The 12,286-nt window shown below is 44.3% G+C and overlaps 1 protein-coding gene across 1 annotated transcript in view; it reads left to right on the plus strand.

Annotated features, from left to right (window-relative positions):
- ZNF333 (zinc finger protein 333) overlaps positions 1 to 9,095 on the plus strand; it is a gene marked incomplete at its 5' end in the record, with an annotated part of 32,616 nt that extends 23,521 nt beyond the window's left edge. Inside the window, 5 exons of the mRNA XM_008593742.1 lie at positions 3,984 to 4,072; positions 4,701 to 4,827; positions 5,245 to 5,340; positions 5,886 to 5,962; positions 6,415 to 9,095. Of these exons, the coding sequence (XP_008591964.1) occupies positions 3,984 to 4,072; positions 4,701 to 4,827; positions 5,245 to 5,340; positions 5,886 to 5,962; positions 6,415 to 7,512 (1,487 nt within the window). The remainder of the gene's footprint in view (positions 1 to 3,983; positions 4,073 to 4,700; positions 4,828 to 5,244; positions 5,341 to 5,885; positions 5,963 to 6,414) is intronic.
- Between the last annotated feature and the right edge of the window lie 3,191 nt (positions 9,096 to 12,286).

Consider the following 12,286-nt stretch of genomic DNA (forward strand, 5'->3'; position numbering starts at 1 on the left):
GGGAGCGCCACTGCGCTTCCCAAGCGGCGCACTATCCAGTGCGCCACCGGGCCGGCCCTGATACTGTCTTTTGATTGCCAAAATTTAAAAATTTTCTTGTAAGTTTAATTTGTCTATTTTTTGTTTTGTTGCCTGTGCATTTATTGTCATATCCAAGAAACCATAAATCATGGCTATGATTTATTACAGAGAAGGGATAAAAAGCAAAATCAGTGAAGGGAAAAGCCTCATGGGGTAAAGTCTGGAGGAAACCAGCCACAAAATTCCAGAGTCCTTTCCCAGTGGAGTCACACAGGATGAGCTTATTTCCCCCAGCAACAGGTCATGACGTGTATAGTCTACCCGGAAAGCTCATTAGAGACTCAACAACCACAGTTTTCACTGGGGGCTGGTCACGTAGGCACTGTGCCCAGACTCCCAGAGGAGAGCAGGTGTTCAGCATAAACCACATTGTTTGTACAAACAGTTTAAGCAGAGTGAGCCACTCTTATCAGTTGGGGGGTGGGAACCCTCCCAAAATCTGAGTTCCCAAGACACCAGCCAAGGGCCAACCTCTTGAGCAGGACTTGTAAGGAGAGCAGTTATGCCTGCAGTGCTAACTCTTTCCTGCACAGTAGGGAAGTGTGGGGCTATTTAGGACACGTGTAGGAGGTTGAATTGAAATAATTTGGTGGTTCATGTGTTCGTTCAGTCACCATATGACACAGCATTTATTTGCGCAGCACAGTATGAGGGACAGGGTGGTAAAAGGAGAAAGCCTCCAGGCTTGTGCTTATTAAGCCGCCAATCCAGTGAGGGTGACAGAAAACAAACACCTATGGAGCAACTAAGTGTTTGGTTACAAATAGGTAAGGGCCGTGAAGAGAGGGGGAGGGTCCTATTAGAGAAAGGGGGAGGGTTCTGTTAGCTCACTCTATTGAGGAGGAGACCTCAGCAAGGGGTGCTCTGAGGAGTGATGTTTAAGTGGATCCAGAAAGAAAAGGTGTGATGTAGGCATTAGTCATAGTGGGGACAGGGTGGGAGGAAAGGGACTTGGGGGGCTGAGTACTCCATGTAAAGATGTCATCACTGATTTTTTTTTTTTTTAATTAATTGTCGGGGTCTATAGAGTGGCAGAGAGGCATGATATTTCTTTCTTTTTTCAATATTTCTGATTAGAGACAGGCATGGCACTTCTTGATATCGAGGACACGGTGGGAAGAGTAGGCTTTGGAAGAAGATGATAACTTTTTTTTTTTTTCTTAAAACAACAGAAATTTCTCTCTCACAGTTCTGAAATCCAGAAGTCTGAAATCAGGGTGTCAGCAGGGCCATGCTCCCCCTGAAGGCTTAGGAACAAGTCATTCCCTGACCGTCCTGTCTTCGGGTGGTGACCTGCAATCCTTGGTGTTCCTTGGCTGTACACCTGTTACTCCTGTCTTTGCCTGCGTAGTCATGTGGCTTTCTCCCTGTGTCTTTGTCTTCACATGGCATCTTCCTCTTCTTATAAGGACCCAGTCATGTTGCATTAGGATCCACCCTCATGACCTCATCTTAACTTGATTACATCTGCAAAGACCCTATTTCCAAATAAAGTCACATGCATGGGTACTGGGGATTAGGACTTCAGTATATCTTTTAGGGGGGACACAATGCAAGGATAACACCCCATTCTTCCCTCTGGGTACTGTTCTGTCTCTTTGATCCCTTCATGGACTATCAGCCCTTTGTACCCGTTTCCTCACCTTCCACTCCCTGCCTCCACCATTCCAAGGTTCTTCCCTCTGGGTACTGTTCTGTCTCTTTGATCCCTTCACGGACTATCAGCCCTTTGTACCCGTTTCCTCACCTTCCACTCCCTGCCTCCACCATTCCAAGGAACAGCACTGCACTGTGATCTCCATCCGTGGTGGGAATTCCAGTTGATGTGTTGGGTCATCCAGTCCTCCTCCTTGAAGCCCACCCACCCTGGGCTTCAGTGACCACTCCCCCAGCCTCCTCCTCTGTCTCCTGTGTGAGCTTCTCCTCTGTCTCACTGCTGGTGTCCCCTGACCCTCCTCTTCTCGTCTCCCGTGGCACTCTCTGCCTTGGCAGGCAACCTCACCCTTTCTCTGGGAGTCAATTTGTAAATCTAGGTGACAAGGCCCAAATCACCAGGCTGACTCTCACCTCTGAACTCCAGACCCAAATACCCCTCCTCTTCTCGTCTCCCGTGGCACTCTCTGCCTTGGCAGGCAACCTCACCCTTTCTCTGGGAGTCAATTTGTAAATGTAGGTGACAAGGCCCAAATCACCAGGCTGACTCTCACCTCTGAACTCCAGACCCAAATACCCAACCATTGGCTCAAATCTCTCCACTTGATAGACGGAATGTGAGTGGAACTTAACCAAAATGAGGCCAACAGGAAAGAGCCTCAAACCACAGAGAATTCATCTCAGGCCTGGAAATCTCATGGAATTAGGTTGGCTGGGTTTCAAACTTGCTCGGGAACCATGACCTCTTTTTCTTTACAGTTTCCCCCTTTTGGGATGGGAATACCTATTCTGTGCTAGCCTCATTGTATTCTGGAAGCAGATAACTTAGTTTCTGGTTCCACAGATTCACAGATGGAGAGGAATTTCACCCCACAATGGACTACTCTCAAGTCTTGCCCACACCTGATTTAGATGATTTATATGATGAGATGTGGGACTTTTTGAGTTGATGATACTTAGATGAGATTGTAGACTTAGAGTTGATGCTGGAATGGGCTAAAACTTTGAGGATGTTGGGATTTCATGGATATATTTTGCATGTGGGAAGGACGTGAATTGGAGAGGGGTCAAAGGGCAGACTGTTATATTTGAACTGTGTCCCCCCAAAATATGAAGTCCCAACCCCAGTCTTTCAGAATGTGACCTTATTTGGAAATACAGTTGTTGCAGATATAATCAGTTGAGACGAGGTCATACTGGAGTAGGGTGGGTCTTAGTTCAGTGTCTGCGTCCGTATGCAATGAGAAGAGACACAGAGACAGACAGAGGGGAGAGGGCCTCGTGACGACGGAGGCAGAGAGCAGATGATGCATTTACAAGCCAAGGAACGCCAAGGATCAATAGTCACCACCAGAAACTAAGAAGAGGCAAGAGAGGATTCTACCCAGAGTCTCAGAGGGGGTGTGGCCCTGCTCATACCTTGATTTGGGACTTCTGTCCTCCAGAAGAGGAGAATAGATTTCTGTGGTTTTAAGTGACTCATTTTGTGGTACTTAGTTATAGCAGCCCCAGGAAACTCACGTAATAAGGTTAGGGATTGGATGTTCCAGGTTTAAATACTGAGGGGAAAGGTCACATCAGGAGGGAGAGGTAAGGTTACCAGGGGGCAAGGAATGGCTAGGGAGTTGCTTGCTTGTCTGTCATAGGCCACAGGGAGGATGCCTGGTGTGGAGGGAGAGTTGGTATCGATTTAGAGGCAGATGGGAAAGATGTTTCCTTCTCAGGCTGACTTGCAAGGTGGTATCAGTTTATCTGTATCCTTACTTGTTTATATGTCCCCTACTTGTGGTAAGTGCTGGGGTGATACTAGCCCTGCAGAGTGGGGGTAGAGGAAGGGGCCGAGAGCTGGGGAGAAAAAGCTGTCCCAGGCCCGAGTCAAGGTGGGGTGGTGGTACCACAGGAGCTTGGAAGTCTGCTGGTGCATTGAGACTGTGGCTCCTGAGATTTGGAATGGAGAGAGTGTGTGTGTGTGCGTGTGTGCATGTCTGTATATATCTGTGTTTGTGTGTGTGCTAGTCTGTGTGTGTATGTGCATACATGTGCATGGTGTGTGTATACATGTGTGCATGTTTATGTGCATGTGTGCGTGTCTTTGCGTGCATGTGTGTGTTCCTGTGAGTGTGTACACGTGTGTGTATGTGTGCACGTGTACATGTGGTCACTCACAGGCACGGTGGGCAGCCTCTGGGCCTGCGTGTGTACTCCCTGGGCCAGGCACTGATGCTCAGTTCTGCTCTCTTCTCCCCTAGCTCTGCCTGCTCAGGACCCTGCCTTGCTCCAGGAGGACAGCATGTTTGAGGAAGCCATGGCTCCTGGGTTGCCACTCACTTGTTCACAGGTGAGTAAGAAATCCTTCTTGCTCTAAAAGAGCACTATTGTGCACAGAGGCAAAGAGGCTGGATTTGCCCCCTTCCTGTGACCTGCCTAGACCTTCTTGACCCTACAGGGTTGGTCTCCAGGCTTCCAGGAACTGGGCATCTTGCAACGTGTGGGGAACAGCCCAGGGAGCAATTCCACCCCCACATTCAGACCCTTCTGAGGCTGCTGAGCACTGGGAGGGAAAACGAACCAAGGATCTGAGCTGTCCTTGTTTTGTGGTCTTCATTGTCTCACTGAGCAGAGTCCAGTCATATACCAGATGCTTCTTGTGGCTGCCGTGTGCTCAGGTCTTGCTGGACCTTGGACCTGTAGGGGAATACATCTGCAAGAGCTTCCTGGCTTGTTGTCTATAGATAAGTCCTTTCATGAAGTAGGGTTCTTTGGAATTTAGTTATAGCTTCTTGCTGCTATTACTCAGGGAGTGTAGAGTGACAGAGAAGAGTTCTAGATCCGAGGGCTGAGCTGAGGGCCAAATTCTGGAAGACCTCAGAACTCTGTTGATTCTCAATTCTGCAGGTCTGCCAGCCCCATACCTTGAGTATCAGTGGGGTCAGTCCCTGGCTGAGCCGGGATGGTATATGTTTTAGGAATCAGTTACCTTTGCGGATGTGGCCGTGGTGTTCACCCCAGAAGAATGGGTGTTCCTGGACTCTGCTCAGAGAAGCCTGTACAGAGATGTCATGCTGGAGAACTACAGGAACCTGGCCTCTGTGGGTAAGGCTGACTCATGCAGCAACAATGGATTCCAGGAACTGTGTGTGTCTGGGAATCAAGAGGTAAAAGGACAGACAAATCCTGACCTCATGATGCTTACAGTCTAGTGGCTTCCCCATGGAAACAAAGATGTATCTGCTGATCTGTCTCTCCATGGTTAAAAGCTTCTGGGCTTTTCAAGGTATCCCTGAGCTGGGCCCTGGGTTTTGGAGACTAGGGGGCCCTCATGTCCTCTGAGTCCTAGTGAGGGGCTTGTATTTAGTTCCTTAGTGAAAGAGCTTTGCTGTGTCCGTAAGAATTCAGTCATGCTTATTTTGCTAGTCCCATCTCCAGAGCCCTTAAAGACTTCAGAATGTCAGTCTCACTGTCACGGCAGGGCATGGTCTTCTCATGCCACATGTCTCTTCCCACACGCAGGAGATCAGCTATGTAAATCCAGCACATTGTCCCATTTGGAGCAAAGAGAAGAACTGTGGCCGACTGAGACAGAAGTCTTCCTGGGAGCCTGTCCAGGTGGGTGCCAGGCAGGTCAGGCGAGCATCTGCTCTGGAAACGTCAATGAGGGAGATATTTTCAGTGCCCTTGACCGATTGACTGAGAAGACTGCTTGGTTGAACTCCTTTAGTAAATTCCACCTTCTTTCCTCTTTCCCTTCTTTCTTGTTTCTAATACTTTACTTTGATTTCATATAAAGATTTGTCCAATCGTCTCTTCATATTTAGTATTTCCAAGTGTATATTTTATCCAGTTCCTCCCCACTGGACAGTATTGTTAATATTTTCTCTCAGCATCAATCCCAATCTTCATGGAATTCTTTCTCAGTGAATTATCTATTATTTCCATCCCTTGTTCCTGTGATTACATAACTCCTCACATAGCCAAATGCCTTAAAATTTTCCTTTACTCATTGATACATTCCTCTTCTTTGCAGTTTCTTCCCATATTTAGCATCAGTATTTGAAAAAAAAATGTTCATGTGCCTTGCTTACTTTTTTGGTCCCCTTGATTTCAGTTTCTTTCTTTGCGTCCTTAATTTTTTTTCCCCTAATTTATTTCAGAGCCTCAACTTCAACCCCAAGAGTCAATTCCTAGCCAAGGTATTTTTGCAGGGATTCCATCCATTGGCCTGGCAAGGGTAAGGTTCACAAGGTATTATTCTTGGTCGTCTGTAGTGGGAGGCGTTTGGGTCACTTTAGTTTAGAAATGCAGCTCACCCAGGAGAAAGCGGTTTCTTGGAGGGAGAGTCTATGAATGTCACAAATTGGTGGAAATCTCTAAACATAGATCAAGACATGTCTTTACAGAGTTCCCACAAGTAACCATTTTTACAAACATGATACAGATATCAAGCATTTAAAATGTAATTTGGCCTTAATTCAGAAAAACTGCGTCTCAGAAGCCCTGTGAAAGTAATAAAAAGACACCTTTTTGTGGCAGCACATCCACCCTGTTCTACTTGAGGGAACTCAGGGTAGAAATGTAGACTCACTGAAACAGTAAAAGGCTTCAGGTACAGAAACATCTTTAGGTGGGGGGAGTATCTATAATGTAATAAGCCTTTGTTCTTCACATTCCCCTTATCATCAGGAACAATCTCAGCCTGGAGAAAAACTCTGTAAATATAATGAACTTGGGAAACCCTTTAACAGCAATGAACCGCTTTTTCAGTACCAGAGAATTCATGCTAGAGTGGCCCCCTGTGAATGTCCAGGGAGCAGGAAATCCTTCTTCCAGAGCAGTCACCTAATGATACCTGAGAAGATCCATAGTGGAGATAAAACCTATGCATGTAACAAATGTGAGAAGTCCTTCAGATACAGCTCTGACCTCATCAGGCACGAGAAGACTCATACGGCAGAGAAGTGCTTTGAATGTCAAGAATGTAGGCAAGCCTTCAAGTATTCCTCGAATCTGCGGCGACACATGAGAACTCACACTGGAGAGAAGCCCTTTGAATGTAGTCAGTGTGGGAAAACCTTCACGAGGAACTTTAACCTGATTTTGCACCAGAGAAACCACACAGGAGAGAAGCCCTATGAATGTAAAGATTGTGGGAAGGCCTTCAACCAGCCCTCATCTCTTAGGAGCCACATGAGAACTCACACTGGAGAGAAGCCCTTTGAGTGCAGCCAGTGTGGGAAAGCCTTCAGGGAACACTCGTCACTGAAAACACATCTGCGAACCCACACGCAAGAGAAACCGTATGAGTGCAACCAGTGTGGGAAGCCTTTCCGGACAAGCACTCATCTGAACGTGCACAAGAGGATCCACACGGGGGAGAAACTGTATGAGTGCGGCACTTGTGGTCAGGTCCTGAGCCGTCTCTCGACCCTTAAGAGTCACATGCGAACTCACACTGGAGAGAAGCCCTATGTGTGCCAGGAGTGTGGGAGGGCCTTTAGCGAGCCCTCGTCCCTCAGGAAACACATGAGGACCCACAGCGGCAAGAAGCCGTATGCATGCCAGGAATGCGGGCGTGCCTTTGGTCAGTCTTCACACCTTATTGTGCATGTGAGAACCCACACCGCTGGGAGACCCTATCAGTGCAATCAGTGTGAGAAGGCCTTCAGGCACAGCTCATCACTGACTGTGCACAAACGGATCCATGCTGGGAGGGAGAACTTTAGGAATGGTGGCTTGTCTTTATCAGTGTCTCATTCTTATGTGGGGCCCCTTCCTAATTAACTTACAGTTTGTGAAAATATAAATGTTTGGGACTGTTCTTGTTTCTTGTAGTATTCGTTTAGCTGTATCCCATGTTTTGATGTATAATATTTTCATTTTGGTTTAATTCTAAATATTGTCTTACCTTCCATTATCACTTATTCTTTAACCTATGTGTTATTTGGAATTAGATTTTTCAATACCAGGACATAGGCATGTTTTCATAGAGGTATAATTACTTACAGTGAAATACATAAATCTTATGTGTACCATCTGATGAGTTTGACAGATGTATACGTATATGTAACCAATACCTCATTCCTGATAGAGAACGTTTCTATCATTCTGGAAAGTTCCTGCATGTTATACGGCTGTGTCGTCGTAGTTGCCTTTTTTTGTTGTTGTTAGTTTCTAATTTCATGACATGGTGAGCAGAGAATGTGGTCTTTATGTTATTGAATCTTAGGTATTTGTTGAGATTTGCTTTTAGGGCTAGCATGGCATGTTCTGCTAGTTGCTGAGCAAAACTGCCCCTTCTTCCTTAGAAAAGAACCTGGGATTTTTGTTCAGGTTGGTAATGTGCATTATTAAAACACCTTTCTTGTAGCCGTGTCCCCCTGTCCTGGCCAGTATAAGTATGAGAAGACATTGGGTATGACTCTGGGGAAAGATGTTGCACAGGAATGATTTAATTTAGCCAGATCTCTCTACTCCTTGCCTTTTGTACATGCAGACGTGATGCCCAGAGCGACAGTAGCCATCCTGTGACCATGAGGGTAAAAGCCACGGCTCAAGGAGAGTGTGGCTGGAAGTCACAAACATCCTTGTTCCCTAATCTGAAAATGTTTAGAATATATTTATAGAGTTGGCATCTTCATGTGACTGTACCAACCTTGGATTATTTATATCTGGATGTCTGGTTACATGAAAAAAAAATGCATTTCTTACTGGAATAAGACTTTTTGCTTTGTTTTGTTTTTTTTGAGGAGGTGGGGCAAGTGGGAATGGGCTTATTTTAGCTGGATGCAATCCCTCACTTATGCACTTAGTGTATGTCAATTTTTTATAAATGCTTCATGGGTGGTTTAAATCAATGTATTGTATTCTATGCATGTCCAATAGATTGAGCATATTATCTGTGTTTAAAAACCATCTATGCATTTAAAAATATTGATCTCTGATTTATCGTTGACTGAGAGAGGTGTGTTAAACTCTCTCACCACGACTGTGGATTGTTGAATAATCCTTGTAATTCTGTTGATTTTTAAGTTTATACATATATATTTTGAAGCAATGGAATTAAGTGAAGAGAGTTTGACAATTTATACATTTCAGCGAATTGTTGCTTTTATTCTTTTAAAGCAACCATTTTTTTTCCTGTCGATGAACATTTAACCATTCATCAGAATGGTAGCAAACGTGGATTTAGAGCTTACTACACGTTGAGCATCCCTAATCTAAAAATCCCAAATCCAAAATGCTTCACAATCCACATGTTGGTTTTTTGTGTGTCAACATGATCCTCAAGGGAAATGCTCATTGGAGCATTTTGGATTCAGATTTTCAGATTAGGGATGCTCAGCTGGGTAAGTATTGACAAATATTTCAAAATCTGAAAAAAATCTAAAATCCAAAGCACTTCTAGTCCTAAGCATTTCAGATAAGGGATACTCAACCTGTTTCAATAGACAGTAGCCACTGCCTGAAGCTTTGCCTCTTTTAAGTGATTTAGTCCTCACAATGACACTTTGAAGTAGGTGCTTTTATTCCCCAGTTCACAAATGAAGAGGCTGAGGCCCAGCAAGTTAAGATGAGTTACTCAAGATCAACCATGTGGCAAGTGATAGGATCTGGTTCTCTTCACAGTATTTTGACCCAGAGGACTATATCTATTATTGTTCGCACAGGGTTATTTTGTGTGTGTGTGTTTTAAAATTCTCTCAAGTTAAGATGAGTTACTCAAGATCAACCATGTGGCAAGTGACAGGATCTGGTTCTCTTCACAGTATTTTGACCCAGGGGACTATATCTATTATTGTTCGCACAGGGTTATTTTGTGTGTGTGTGTTTTAAAATTCTCTCAATTGAGGTATAACTTACACAAAAGTTCATAAATCTTAGTGCACACCATGATGAATTTTATATATGCCTACACCTGCCACTCCCCACATCAAGACATAAAATATTTTATTATTCCAGAAGTTTCCTTTTAGCCCCACCCCAATCAGTAAGCCTCATCCCCAGAGGTTACCACTATTCTGCCTTCTATCATTATAGATTTGTTTTTACACAGCCCTCTAGTGTTTTTTTTCATGTAATACCGTGTCTGTGAGACTTATCTATGTTCCATTTTCAGTAGTTTATTATTTTTTATTGCTGTGTAATATTACATTGTCTGAATATACCACAATTAATAAATTCCACCGTTATTCTGCTCATGGACATTTGAGTTATTTTCAGGTTTTGCTGTTATAAATAAAGCTGCTATAAATTGCGCAAGTCTTTATGGACGTATGTATTTCTTTCTCTTGGGTATAAACATAGGAGCGAAATTGCTGGATCATTGGGGAGGCGTATCTTTTGCTTCAGTAGATATTACAAGATTTCCCATGTGGTTGAAACAGTTTACGCTTCTATCCTCAATGAATGAGTTTCACATGTTCCACACCTTGGCAACACATGATATTGTCAATTGCATTTTAGCTATGTTAGTGAGTAGGTGTGGTTATTCAGGCTTTAATTTGCATTTTCTTGCTAAGTAACTTCAGTAGTAGATGGTTGCTACAATCGTTTCTTCCATCCCTCTAGGTACATCTTTTTCAAGTGACTGTGCTGCTTGCCATAGTTTGGATGTGATTTGCCCCCACCAAAGCTCATGTGGAAATCTGATGCCCAGTGTGGCAGTGTTGGGAGGTGGGGCCTAGTGGAAGATGTTTGGGTCAGGGAGGTGGATCTCTCATGATTAGATGAATACTTCCCCTGGGGAGTGAGTGAGCTCTCACAGGAATGGGTTAGTTCCTGCTAGAGCAGATTCTTGAGAGCTTTTTTGGAGGTTCTAGCAGGGGAGCACAGCTACTCATATACCTTTGACTGAAGAATGGTCCTCTCCTCTATTGGGGAAGGTCATAATCTTCAACCGAACTTCCAGCTTTGGGAGGGACACACATGGAGTGGTGAGGGAGGAAAGGGACTCTTGCCTAGCCCGCCAGATCAGCCAAATCAACCCTGGTGATCAATGGGGTGACAGATGTCGCAGCCAGATTGCCCTCACATCCTAGAGCAGATTCTTAAAAAGATTGGCACCTCTCCCATCTCTCACTTCTCTTGCCATGTGATATTTTTAAATTTATTTTTTCATTGTACATGTTTATGGGGTGCGGTTTGTTGTTTCAGTACATACATATATTGTGTAATGATCCAATCGGAATAGTTAGCGTATCTGTCACCTAAACATTTACCATTTTTTTGTGGTTATAACATTCAAAATGCTCTTTTCTGATTATCTTGAAATATACAATCCAATATTATTAGTTATAGTCACCCCAGAGCATCAGAACTTAGTCTTCTTAACTAATTGTGAATTTGTACCTTTGTACCAACCTTACTCTGTTCCCTACCCCTGTCCCTTTCACTGCCTCTGGTAGCCACTATTCTACTCTCTTTTTTCCTTTTAAATTTATTTTTCTTAATTGACTCATGATAATTGTATATGTTTATGGAGTACAGTGTGATATTTGGGTGCCTTCATACTGTGTGCCACGATCATATCAGGGTGCTTAGTATATCCATCACCTCAAATATCTGTCACTTCATTGTGTTAGGAACATTCAACATCATCTTGACTTGCTATTCAGAGATATGCAGTACTTTGATGTTAACTGAAATCTCCCTATATTGTTATTGTTATTAGACAAAATCTTATTCTTCCTGTCTCTCTACAATTTTGTATACACTGACCATCCTCTCCCCGCCCCCTCCTTCCCTTACTAGTCTCTAGTAACCACTATTCTTCTCTCTACTTCCATCAGATCAACTATTTCAGCTTCCATATATGAGTAAGGACATGTGGTATTTCTCTCTCTGTGCCTGGCTTAGTGAACTCACAATTTTCTCCAGGCTCATCCTGGAATGCTGCACATTCTTGCCATGTGATCTTCATGCACAAACTGACTCCCTTTCCACTCTATGCCATGTGCGGAAGCAGCCTGAGACCCATGCCAGATACAGTTGCCCAGCTGTGGACTTTGCAGCCTATGGAATCTTCATGCACAAACTGACTCCCTTTCCACTCTATGCCATGTGTGGAAGCAGCCTGAGACCCATGCCAGATACAGTTGCCCAGCTGTGGACTTTGCAGCCTATGGAGTTATGAGCCAAATAAACCTCTTTCCTTTATAAGTCACCCAGTCCCAGGTATTCTGTTTTAGCAACACAAAAATGGGCTGATACACCCATTGAGTTCATTTCTCCACCCCTTGAAGATGAGCTTGATCATGTGATTTTCTTTGGTCAGTGGATTGTTGACCAACGTTGACAAACATGACAGAAGTAGAGGCTGGAAGAACACACATTAGGGTTTTCCCTCTTTTAGCTGTGGTTAGACTCTATAGAGCAAGATGTGAAGATGCCTGGGGCCAGCCTCTTCTAAAATGGGAGACCACATGGAGAAAGGGGAGGCACTGATGGTCTGGACCAACTGCCAGACATGGGAGTGACTGATCCAGCTTAGACCATCCAGCTCCTGGGCAAGCCACCAGATGCCTGAATCTAGGAGAGACCATCAGAACTACCCAGC

Source organism: Galeopterus variegatus, unplaced genomic scaffold, assembly GCF_000696425.1.
Source record: "Galeopterus variegatus unplaced genomic scaffold, G_variegatus-3.0.2 Scaffold9596, whole genome shotgun sequence".
Classification (NCBI taxonomy): Eukaryota; Metazoa; Chordata; class Mammalia; order Dermoptera; family Cynocephalidae; genus Galeopterus; species Galeopterus variegatus.